A 13,538-nucleotide genomic window follows, 5' to 3' on the forward strand; every position below is an offset into this window, starting at 1 on the left:
CCTCTTCTCCTCTATTAGGTTCAACTGATCATAACGAGATTGGACCCATTCGGCTTCATCCAACTGGAGTTCGGATAATACCCGTAGAGAGGGGATTTCAACTTTGATGGGTAATACTGCCTCCATTCCGTAAACTAGAGAAAAAGGTGTTGCCCCAGTAGAAGTTCTAACAGATGTTCGATAGGGAAGGAGAGAAAATGATAACTTCTCATGCCAATCTTTGTAAGTCTCAGTCATTTTCCCCACAATTCTTTTAATATTCTTATTCGCCGCCTCCACTTCGCCATTCATTTTTGGACGATACGACGATGAGTTATGATGCTTGATCTTAAATTGGCTGCAAACCCCAGCTATTGTGCTATTGTTCAAATTCAACGCATTGTCAGATATGATTCTCTCAGTCATTCCATATCGACAAATAATCTCCCTTTTCAAGAATTTACTAATTGCTGACTTCGTGACATTTGCATAAGAAGCAGCTTCTACCCACTTGGTGAAGTAATCAATGACTATGAAGATGAAACGATGCCCATTAGAAGCCTTCGGCGATATTGGCCTAATGACATCTATACCTCACATGGAAAATGGCCATGGAGAGGTCATAACATGAAGTGGCGAAGGAGGTGCATGCATCTTGTCTCCATAAATCTGACATTTATGGCATTTCTTGGCTAATTAATGCAATCCCATTCTATAGTGGACCAATAGTATCCAAATCTCATAATCTGTCTGGCCATGGTGAAGCCATTGGCGTGCGTCCCATAGATACCCTCATGGACTTCCTCCAAAATTTTCTTAGCTTCCACGGCATCCACACATCTTAGCAGTACCTGATCTTTCCTTCTTTTGTAAAGCACTTCCCCATCTAAGACATATTCGATGGCTATTCTTCTCTGGGTTCTCTGTTGCCTGGCTAGGGTACTCCCGATTCTTCACATACTATAGGATACTCTGATACCAAGGGTGATCGTCTTTTCTCTCCCCCTCAATATTGTAGCAATGAGCTAGGGTTTCATAGATACTCATTTGAATAGGCTTCATTACTTCAAGCTTGTTCACCTGAATCATCGAAGCTAGAGTAGCCAATGGATCAGCCATTTGGTTTTCCTCTCGTGGGAGATAACTGAAGGTGATGTCATCAAACTCGTCAATCAATTCAAGAACCAATTCTTTATAATTGATCAATTTAGGGTCTCTGGTTTCCCACTCTCCTTTGAGTTGGTATATCACCAATACGGAATCTCCATACACTTTAAGCACTTTGATTTTACGTTCAATGGCCGCATGAATACCCATAATACATGCTTCATATTCTGCCATGTTATTTGTGCAATCGAAGTCCAACTTGCTAGCGACAGGATAATGATCTCCACTTGGGGATACCAAGACTGCCCCAATTTTGTTACTTGTGGCATTTGAAGCTCCATCGAAATTTAACTTCCAGATGTGGTCTATTCGAGGGTTTTCTTCAGTGCTTGCCACGTATAATAAGTCCTCATTTTGAAAATCAAAGTTCAAAGGCTCATAGTCTTCTAGGGCTCTGCTGGCTAGAAAATCAACTATTGCACTTCCTTTTATAGCTTTCTGACTTACATATACTATGTCAAACTCAGAGAGTAGAATTTTCCATCTAGCCATTCTCCCATTTAAAGCAGTTGATTCCATCATGTACTTTAAAGGATCTAACTTTGAAATCAGCCAAGTCGTATGGTACAACATGTATTGCCTTAATCATCGGGTTGTCCAAATTAAAGTACAACACAACTTTTCAATGGACGAGTACTTCATTTCACAATCAGTGAATTTCTTGCTGAGATAGTATATTGCTTTCTCTTTCTTCCCTGTTTCGTCATGTTGGCCCAAGACGCATCCCATGGAATGGTTAAACACTGTTAGATATAATATCAATGGCCTATCTGGACTAGGCGGTGATAGTATTGGAGCATTAGGCAAGTATTGTTTTATTTTGTCAAAAGCTTTCTGGCATTCCTCATCCCATTCCCCCGGATTATGCTTCTTCAGAAGGCGAAACACCGGATCGCATTTCTCAGTCAATTGTGAAATGAGCCGAGCAATGTAGTTCAACCTTCCTAGGAACCTTCGGACCTCTTTCTGGGTATTTAGAGGAGGCAAATCTCGTATTGCTTTAACTTTATCCGGGTCAATCTCAATCCCCTTCTTACTGACTATGAAGCCCAACAACTTTCCTGATCTGGCTCCAAATATACATGTTCCTGGGTTGAGTTTAAGCTGGAATTTTCTCAATCTCAAGAACAATTTCCTCAAGACTCGGAGATGATCCTCTTCGGTTCTAGATTTTGCAATCATATCATCAACATATATCTCAATTTCTTTGTGCATCATGTCATGAAACTGGGTGACCATTGCCCCTTGATACGTTGCTCCTGGATTCTTCAATCCAAAGGGCATTACTTTGTAACAAAATGTTCCCCATAGGGTAATGAAAGTGGTTTTCCTCATGTCCTTCGAGTGCATCTTTATTTGATTGTATCCAGAAAAGCCATCCATGAAAGAAAATAATGAGTGGCCAGCCGTGTTATCTACCAAAGTGTCAATGTGTGGCAAAATTGTCTTTTGGACTCGCCTTATTCAGGTCCCTGTAATCCACGCACATCCGTACCTTTCCATCCTTTTTAGGAACAGGGACGATGTTTTCTACCCATTCTGAGTACTTAACCTCCTCTAAGAACCCATCGTCGAACTGCTTTTTGACCACTTCTTTTATTTTTAGCATAACATCAGGTCTCATTCTTCTGAGCTTCTGCTGAACTGGTTTGCAATCCTCTTTTATAAGTAAATGATGTACCACAATGCTAGTATTTAGCCCTGGCATATCCTGGTAGGACCATGCGAAGACATCCTTGAACTCTCGGAGTAATTTAATGAGGTCATATTTCGTCCTTGCGGTGATGTCAGTTTCGATTTTCACCTCTTTCCTTCCTCTAGGCTCACAATTTCTAATGATTCCTTATGAGGTAGGATTTGTTTATCCTCTTGCTCCACCATTCTCAACAAGTCTGGAGATACACCACAGTCTTCGTAATTTTCAAAGTCATGAGATCCTTCCAAGCACATGTCTTGCTCAAAAAGAGACTCCGTGTTTGAAACAACATCACTCATGTCATTGATATCTGAGGACCTATGGGGATACACCAAAGAATACACAAAGTATAAATTTATGAATAATTATTTGCATGATTAGGTTATAAATAAAAAATATTTGGAAAACAATTAATCAAATGGAAGATATTTACTTGCTTGGAAAGAATAAAAGAATAATTGCTCGAAATGAATGCAAAGATGTATTTTATTAGGATAAAGATATTCAGACTTAAGCCTACTTTACAAAGGATTTCTTGTCATTCTTAGGCTAAAAACAACAATAATGTTTTGAACATTACTCTGCATATGCTCTAAAGACTACAGGTATTTCTTCCGCAGTCTAATTGTTTAGCTCACTCCCAGGTTCGTATGGGCCGATCTCCAGCAAAGACCTTCTTTCAGCTGTCTCTATAGCATTGATATGAACTTTCTCCAACATTCCTTCAATGCCTTCACTTCTGGACACCCCACGCTCAGGGTAAATAAATCCCCCTGACACAAAGGATTTAGATATGTGAGGGAAGGTCAAAGGCTCCCACTTGACTTCCTCTCCGCTTAGTCGTGCCCTTATTCTCTCATGCTTTTTATCCACTTCTTTTCTCCTTTGTTTCAAATCTGGCTTGTAACCTAAGCCAAAACGATCGAACTTCCCTTTCAGCATGGGTGCTTCAACCCTTCCTTGCAAGTACTTTCCCAACCCTTTTCCTGGCGAAGCTCCTCTTCCTACCAACAACTGTAGACCCATTTCAGTAGTCTTGGATATCTTTGGTACAGGGATCCTGTTTCTTTCAGCAATAAACATTACATTCACAAATTCTAAGGACCAGAAAGAACATTCCACTGCCTTATCATTGGTCTCTACATAAGGCGTATCACCCGTTACCATTGCGATAATATCCTCCTTCGCATTTATTATCACCAATCGAGCCTTTGATATTAGCTTCACCTTCTGATGTAACGATGAAGGCACTGCCCCAGCCGAGTGTATCCACGGTCTCCCCAATAAACAATTATAGGAAGGCTTAATATCCATTACTAAAAAGTCCACCTCATAAGTAATTGGGCCAATTCTTAACGGTATTTCAATTCTTCCTACAACTCTTCTTTCTGTTCCATCAAATGCCTTTACTATATTTTGGCAGGGTTTCATATGTGAACTGTCCACATGTAATCGATTAAGAGTGGACAAAGGCAATACGTTCAATACGGATCTATTATCAATCAAGACCCCCGGTATTGTATCCCCCTGACAATGGGTAGTAATGTGAAGAGCTTTAGTAGAACCCTTACCTCAAGATAGTATTTCATCATCATTGAAGAAGATAAAATTGTAAGCACTTATATTGTTGACCAAGCGATCCAATTTATTGACTGAGATGTCCTCGGCCACATATGTTTTGTTTAGTACTTTCATCAGCGCATTTCGATTTATTTCTGAACTTCGGAGCAAAGCCAAGATAGAAATGCGGGCCGGTTGTTTGTGTAGTTACTCCACAACACTGTATTCACTGTGTTTCAAAAACTTCAGAAACTCTTTTGGTTCCTCTTCTTTTATTGGTTCATTTACCAATGGCTCAGATTCCACCGCCTTCCCTTTTCCTCTGTTCCACCGTCGGAGTCCTTTCTCTTGGCAGTTCTACTCGAGTGTCATAACGTTTCCCATTACGTGTATAGGAACCCCTTTCCTGGTATTCTTTTACCATATTGCCCTCAACTTCCTTTCCTGAGATTGTCACATTGCATCCGTAATTCCACGGGACCATTTTGTCATCCTTGTATGTGAAACTAGATGGTTTTGTGATTACAATTTTTGGTGTTACCTGAGCCCTAGCCTCATTACTCTTAGGGCGTGAGATAATAACTATAGGATGATTTATATTGGGGTCTCTGTTCCCGACTCTGTCGCGCATATGCTCATCCTTTCTTCCGCATCCTCATAAAACCTCATCTCCTTATTATCCATCATGCTTTGAACCAAAGCCTTGAATCATTCACATTCTTGGATTTTGTGCCCTATTTTATGATGAAATTCATAATAATTTCCCATCTCATACCCTTCCTCCAAATCTGAAATAACTAACCCTATTTTTTCCATCTCTTTCCATACCCGTTTCAATGGAGTTCTTACTTCAGCGACGTTAGCCTTAACTCCTTCCCCCGTACTCTCCCTCAACATATTCACTCCCTTATCATCATGATTGGGCAATGGACCCTCGGTGTTGGGTGAGTCATCAAATTTAACAACACCTAATTTTATAAGTCCTTCTACAACTTTCTTGAAAGCGGTACAATTTTCTATTGAGTATCCTGAAATCCTCGCATGGTAGTCACACTGAGCATTCGTGTCATACCATTTTGGATATGGGGGTTGTAGAGGACTCAGGTAACGAGGGGAAACAACATGTACATTAAATAACTTCTGATACAACTCTTTATATGTCATTGGAATGGGAGTGAACTAAGGCTTCTCAGTATTTTACCTCGTTCCCGATTCTGGTTTCGATGAGCCTTGCTGGTTAGCAACCATCTTCCCTGGTTGGTTCACTGTAATTGATTTACTATATGCGTTCACATTGTTTACTTCACCTTCTCTTTTCTTTGAAGCTGACCTTCGACTATTCTCCCCACTATCTATTTTTCCACTTTTAATGGCGTGTTCAATCATTTCGCCATTCATGATTATATCCGTGAAACTTTTCGAGGCACTTCCTAGCATGTGTGTGATAAACGACGCCTTCAATGTGTTGATGAAAATCATCGTCATTTCTTTTTCCAAAAGTGGTGGCTGGACTTGAATTGCAATCTCTCGCCACCTCTGTGCATACTGTCTAAAACTTTCGTTTGATTTCTTTTCCAAGTTCTGCAAAGTAATTCTGTCAGGCATTATTTCAGATACATGACTGTATTGTATCATAAAAGCCTGCGCCAAATCCCTCAAAGTGTTGATTTTGGCCCGGCTCAACTGGTTATACCATTTAGACGCCGCTCCTGTAAGACTTTCCTGGAAGCAGTGTATTAATAATTGATCATTATTAATATACCCTGTCATTCTCCTACAGAACATAGTGATATGGACTTCGGGGCAACTGGTCCCACTATATTTCTCAAATTCCGGCATCTTAAATTTGTAAGGAAGCACCAAGTTCGGGACCAGACTCAAATATTTTGCATCTATTCCATGATAGCTTTCAGTGTTTTCTATCGCCTTAAACTTCTCTTCGATCCATCTCTATTTCTCCTCAAACTATTTTGGTAATTCTTCTTTTTCTTTATCCTTTTCAGCTACTTCATCGAAGTCCGGGACAGCGTGATTAACTGGGTTTTCACTAGGGTTAGAACCTGATCCAGCTTGGGAGTTCATTGGTATTGGAGTATCGGCCTGAAATCGTTGAGGTTTTATTGAAACAGAGGATCTACGCGGCGGCACCTCAGTCTGAACCTGCGCATGCGGGGGCATAAAGCCTGGAGGATAGGTGGGTCCAGTCTTGTCTTCTTCTTCATCATTGATCATAGGGCCTTTCCCCTTATTTAATCCTTTTAATAATTGTGTCAGCTCAGTCATCATATCCTTTTGAATCTCCAGCATCTTTTCTGTCATGTCATGTTGAAAATTTTCTAATTGTTCCTTCATTTGCATCTGTAACTGATCTTGCATTTCCTTTTGAAGTTGCTCTAACTTTTCCAATCGTTGATCCATAATTTTTGATTTTGCACGGGTACCGTAGTGGTGTTTGGTTGATGAGTTTTTACCGGTTTTCAGATTAACTGAAGCACAATTTTAACTGATTAAAATCCCTTTTTAATAATCTTAAATGCATATGATGTGATGCAGATGCATGAAATGAATGCAAAAAAGGAGCATCAATTCTGATTCAATTTCTTTTTAGGAATCTTTATTGATAAACAAGATTCTTTACATAAAATGGATTACAGATATCGCTTTGCCCTAATGCTCAGAGCTCTAACTTCTTTCAACAATGAAGCTAACTCCTGACCCCGATCCGATTCTAGTTCGTACTTTACCCTTAAAACATCAGCCTGAACCACCATTGTTTGCAAATGATCAGCTACTTCCCGAACCTAAGCAATAGCTCTGCCCATGATGTAATCCCTGCTCTGAATTTGATTTTACGAATGATGAATTTGCTCCCTCCAACGCTCTTCGTTTCCTTCCAAAGATTCGATCCGTTGCCTATAGCCTTGTAATATGTACTCCAATTCTTCTATCCTCTTTTTCAATTCTTCAATCTTGCAAAGACTTGTCCTTAGTTCCATTACAGAATTACGACTTCTATATGCAGCAAGTGATTTCTCGAGTTCCATTATTCTAACTTTCAGGTCCGCTTGATAATTTTGGGTTTTTAAAAACTGCCACTCTAGGGCCTCTTTCTGAACTTGAGTCTCCCGGAACTTTCTTTCCCACCGATCAGCTTTGCTTCTTTCTTCTTGAATCTCCTGTCGCCACTGCTCTGAAGTCTTTCCTAGCCCAGCAGTTCTCATTAATACTCGTAATTTCTTGTAGTCTGTCTTCAAGCTATCGAGATCCTCCTCTACTTTATTCTTCCTCTTCTTTAACTTTTCAGCTTCTAATTTTTGGACGTCGACGTCTAGCCTCAAGTTCATCTTCTCTTTTTCCAACTGTTCTATTTTCTTTTTAAGCTCTGAATTCCTCTTTTCAAAATCTTGTTTTATAATCTCCAACTCTGATGGGATCACTTTTAGATACTCTTCCATTGGTCGAGCACTCTCTAAGTTTAACTCTAGGATGTTATCATTAATCCTTTTGCGTCGCCACTCACCATACTCTGGAGTTGTCATCAAACCCACAACTAGCCTTTTCATTCTGTGAACCTGATTATAAGCCTGAGAAATTTCCTTCACCTTTTTCTTGTAATTGTCTCCTAGGTACGAGAACTCACATTGAGCTAAACCATATGTTACCAGCACAAACTATCTCGAATTGTATTGTCTTAGGACCAGCAAAGGTGCGTATCCAACGGCTCCCCAAATTCCAAGCAACGGAACCCAGTCAAAGCTTCCACAGCGGTAGAGAATTCCATAAGGAATCAACCAAGGAGCTCTCCAATCCACTTCATCCTCCTTAAGATTTTGCAGAATTGCTATCCAATTTTCTTTTGATATATCGTCCCTTCTGGGGGTAGCCACTATTTCCTTTAACGGGGAATAATGCTGAGAGAAAACCCGATATGAAACTTTGTCCACCTTCCAGAAATGACTATGGAACCAGATTATCAACAGTTGCGCACAACCTATAAATCTGCCTTCACCAGCTCGCCTTCACTAGCTCGCCTACACGCATTCAAAGATCTAAACGTTTTAACCAAAATCGCAGGAACATGTGTGACCCCTTTCCCTAACCGATCAACAAGATCTGATACAACTTCGTCAACATGCCCCAGTGCCCTTGGGAAAATCACTAATCCGTAGATACTCAAAGCAAACACATCAACCTTCTTTTTTTCATCAGGATGTGCTAGGATCAAGTCTCGCAAATTTCTCCATGGGATACATTTACACTCGCCCTTCTGTTTTATGCTGGTCATGATCCATTGTTCGCTCATTCCCGTAATGCTCATTAATTTCTTCCAAAATGCTGGGACATACGCGGCTTTGGAATATGCTTTATCAACCTGAAGCCTAGGGCAGTGCAGTAAAGCTGTGTATTCCTCTACTGTAGGCACCAAATCTACATTCGCAAAAGTAAAACAGCTATATGCAGGATTCCAATATTGAGCAAGAGCGCGAAACAGTCGTTCATCCACCTTGATGCTAAGTAAATACGGCAAGTCCCCATAATTAGAGTAGATCAACTGCTTGGTTTCATCATCCCACTGATCCCAAATTTCACTCAACTCTTGAAGGCTATTTTGCGTCACACTAATACGAATGTAGTCCCAAAGCTCTGACACATAATCTTTAGCTAGACTGTCTTTCTTTTCCAATTGCATTTTCTCTGACCATATACGGACAAGGGCATTGTCTTCCACTTTATCAATAAAATCGTTTGCCATGACAATTTTCTAATTGATAACTGAACTTGAATCGACACTCCTTGAAATATGCAATGACGCGTAACATATCAACAAAATGAAAACAAGTCAGTATAACACTTCAACAATTCAAAGCAAGTATAAGAAAACCAAGCACCTATCCGAGTAACTGCTAGAGGTTGGAACAATTCTAGGTTGGTTTCTTAAGTCAGCTACATGAGGTTTGGTTCTAGAGTCAAGGTATCCGAACCAGCAGATTCCTCGATCTTCACCCATTATAGGCTCATACAGACCGAGTTCAGTTCAGGGGAATACATTTCCCTATGGCTGCACGGAGATGAAAATCTCATGAAGACATAGGTACGGATGTATCCCGAAAGCGATACACTATCTTGCACGGAGGTGAAAACCTCACGAAGGAGTAGCTTTTCACTTCCACTTAAAAGGACAAGATTAAACAGTCTTATACAATATGATGCCAAAATATACAACTCAATAATCATGCAAGCAAATGCAAAGAAAAGATTGTAATTTTTCAAATCAATTTTCGACAATAAGACAAAAAACACTCAATTTTACAGCTTGACTCTCTATTTTCCCCAGTGGAGTCGTCAAGCTGTCGAAACCATTTTTTTATTATTATTTTTTAAACTGTTTTATTATATATATATGTACATACGTAATATATATTGTCGAAACCATTTTTTTTGAAAAATAAAAATTTTAGTTGTCGACTAAAAACAAAAAAAAAGAGTCGCCACCGATCTTTTATTGGGGTAAGGTGTGATCGGATCACTTTGAAAATAATTCTTGGCCTGCGTGATTTGAGAAAATAGATCCGGGAGTCGATTACGTACGAGGAAGGGTTAGCACCCTCGTAACGCCCAACATTATTACTGAATCGATTGTTTAATGTCTTAATGTCGAAACTTTGAAATGATTTTAAAATACGATCCTTTGAAAAGAAAGTTGAGTAATCGGATTGGGAAATAAGACTTACCTACTTTAAAGAAATAAATCGTCATACTCAGTAAGTTAGAGTGCAACGATTCAATCTTCGAAGTTAGATTCGTCCCTTTTTTAAAATTTAAAATTCATACATTTTGAGAAGGATATTTGGTTATTTAGATCGATCGAGAAAATCAAAACCCAGTAAGTTAGGGTTCAATTTTCTTAAAATTCTTAAACCCCAAATATTTCCTTTATTTAAAAAAACGAGATAACAAAATATCATATCCAGTAAGTTAGGATCCAACATTTTGAAATCTAAAGAATTTTTTTTTTAGAAATATGTCTTAAAGAAATAGATACTTGATGATATAAATTCATCGAGAAGAATTGAGGCCCAGTAAGTTAGGGCACAATTCTCTCGAGAATTATTTGACACCAAGCCCCTTTTTATTTTAAAATGAAATGATTACAACATTCTAATAGAATGCAATTCTAGTAAAAGGACATGATTGGATAGCGATACATATGACGTAAAAGAAGAAATTCAATCTAAGAAACAATTAAATAAGCGTTATGCAAATGTCAACATTGAGTTTTAATCACATAAACTTGAATATCAATAATATGCGAATAATGAATCCAATAAAATAAAATGCTTAAACAACTAAATGATTATGTTTAAAACTATGTAGAAGAAAAAGGTTCAAAGTTAATACAACGTTTTCGTACATATATTATGAATACTAAAACGTTTGCATATAAATTATATATGTATCTAAAAAAAACTATGGAGGCACCTATAGTACTAAATTTGAAAACAAAGTATACAATAAAAATTTGAGATAATGTTTAATGAGCTTAATATTCTCAAAATAATAATTTGAAGGGATTTGTATATTATTTTCTAAAAATCGTGCTAAAAAATTTGAAAAGAAAATTAAGCTAAATATCAAAATGATGTTAAAAAACGAGAATTAATTTGCTTAAAAACATTTTTTGAAGATGAATTTAAATATGGCAAAACAATTTTAAAAATGATATAATAATTATAATAAACATCACAAAGTAGAGTTAAAATAGAATTTGAACATAAAAAAAAACTAAATTAAATAGATAAATATAACAAGTTCGTATAATGAATTTGAAAGTATGGATGATAAATCAAAATAATAATTTACTAAATTTTCAAACTATGGTAACAATGTATTTAAAATATTATTAAGAATTGAATATCAAAACATGTGTTAAATTTTATAATATATGAGAGTTAAACTGATTTTATTTTTTTATTTTTTTAAAAAATATTTTTTGTTGAAGTTAAAAAAAGGAAAAATTTGATTTTTATTTAATCAAAATTGATTTTAAAATTAAGGGACTAATCAGACAATTAAACACAAGCATCAAAATGGTTTCAATCATCCACAAAACGGTGCCGTTCAAATCCAGACCTAAATGAACATGGAAGCAAATATATGGTAAAAATTACAAATAAATAAAGAAATCAAATTACAAATACAGTAAACGTAGAGGGACTTATTGAATAAATAAACCAAACGCTTCATAATCGCGCGGATCCTTCTCGGATCGGGTCACCACTAGGTCGGGTACTCAGAACGGTGCCGTTTAGGAGTCATTGGATTGACTCTAAATGACGGCGTTTTAATGGCCCCCCTTTAAACCAAAATAAACCCTAACTACCTATCTACTTCCCTAAAACCGACCTAGGCTAAAACAAAAAAAAGAAAATCTGCGCCGCTCTGCTGGTTGAGTATCCGAACCTTCGCCGATCCTAGCCCGCATTCTGATGATGACGGAGAGGGGGCCAGGACCGTTCTATTAGGTACGTCCCTTACTCCTAATATTTCTCCCTTAAAGAACTATCGATGGTCATGCAAATTAGAAAGCAGAAAAATCTAGAAGAGTATCGAATAACTCGAAAAAGAATGGAATTCGAACCTAGAAAATCACCTTTTCAATTTGATTTCTCTGCTTTTTTTGCGTAAGTAAGTAGTACAATGCCTCCTTTCGGTTGTTATATCTTCTTTTTTTTTAACCAAAAAAAATCTTTGAATACAAAATGAAAAATAAAAATACAAATAAAAATGGAAAACCCCCTCCAATCGTTCCTCTTTGCTGTGTTGTCTTCATTTCGTTTGCAGGTGAAATTGTACAGGGGCGTGTTGCAGATATGGGGCCAGCTAGCGTACGGACCCGTACGGTAATGTGGCTCTGAGGCTCGATGCGTGCTGAAGGCAGGAGCGGCGCACCAACCATTAGGGCTTCCGTCTTTTGCTTGCGTTGAGGCTGGGCTAGGGTTTCTGCACCTGGATATGTTTTGGGCATGGGTGTTGGGCTTGTGAAACCGGGTTAGGCTAGTGGGCCGAATTAGGCTAATAATTTGGGTAGTTTAGGTTAGAAACCATTTGGGCCGCGTTAGGCCTATGTATTTGGACTGTAATAATGGACAGTTATTTTATTTAGTTTATTTTAAGGGCCCGGGCAAAAATGGGCTATTACATATATTATTTAATTTTAAACTCTATATATATATTTATAAATACCTATTGCTATATACTATTATGTGAATTTTTTCGTTCTATTATTTGTTTAAATTAACTCATATACATTATTTTATATACTTTTATCATATTGGTCTTAAAATCCATTCATATATTTTATGGATATTTCTATATTTCAAACCTTTGTGTATTTGATATTGGTATGGATATTATACGGGACTATCACTTGTGTATGTGTGTATTGTGTTGCTCATCTATATTTAAGGGTTATTTGTGTTCATTAGTGTATACTTTGGGCCTACGAATTGTCACTTCGCATCGTACTTTCCATCGCGCTTTATTCGCCTAGAAAGTTATGTTTAATATAAACTAAGTATCAAAACCAATTTATTCAAAAATCTTCAAGATAAAGAAAAGTTCGGTATTTGGAATCTTCGAAAGAATTGAGCCCTAACGTTTTGGGTTCCAATTTTCTTCGTCGAATCTAAATGATCGAGATTATTCTTTAATCAAAACGCAAATAAAAAAACTCATTCTCGGGAATTTGATGCGTTGTGTCCTAACGTATTGGATATGACATATTGTTTTCTCGAGATGAGGATTTTTCTAACAAATAAAAATAAAGGCAATATTCGACATTTAGGAATTTTGTGAAATCGAACCCTAACTTACTGGGTTTTGATTTTTTTCATTTGACCCAAATCGGATATCCTTCTCAAATGCATAGATTTTAAAAGTCAAAAGATAAACTTAATTTCGAGGATTCAAAATGTTGCACTCTAACTTACTGAGTGTGTTAATCTATTTCTTTGAAATAAGTGAGTCTCATCATCCAATTTATTATATTCAAATTTTCCTTTCCAAGGATCGCATTTTAAAATTTTTTCAAAATTTCGACATTAAGACATTAAGCGATCAATTCGGTACCAATTTT

At 37.5% G+C, this 13,538-nt stretch overlaps 1 protein-coding gene across 1 annotated transcript; it reads right to left on the bottom strand.

Moving 5' to 3' along the window:
- Positions 1-8,073: 8,073 nt before the first annotated feature.
- Positions 8,074-9,155, bottom strand: LOC107921640 (uncharacterized). The gene is made up of 2 exons (XM_016851470.1): positions 8,412-9,155; positions 8,074-8,346 (listed from the first exon to the last, which is right to left on the bottom strand). The coding sequence occupies exons 1-2, from the start codon at positions 9,153-9,155 to the stop codon at positions 8,074-8,076; spliced, it is 1,017 nt and encodes a 338-aa protein (XP_016706959.1).
- Positions 9,156-13,538: the final 4,383 nt, after the last annotated feature.

Source organism: Gossypium hirsutum, chromosome D01 (assembly GCF_007990345.1).
Source record: "Gossypium hirsutum isolate 1008001.06 chromosome D01, Gossypium_hirsutum_v2.1, whole genome shotgun sequence".
NCBI classification, from domain to species: Eukaryota; Viridiplantae; Streptophyta; class Magnoliopsida; order Malvales; family Malvaceae; genus Gossypium; species Gossypium hirsutum.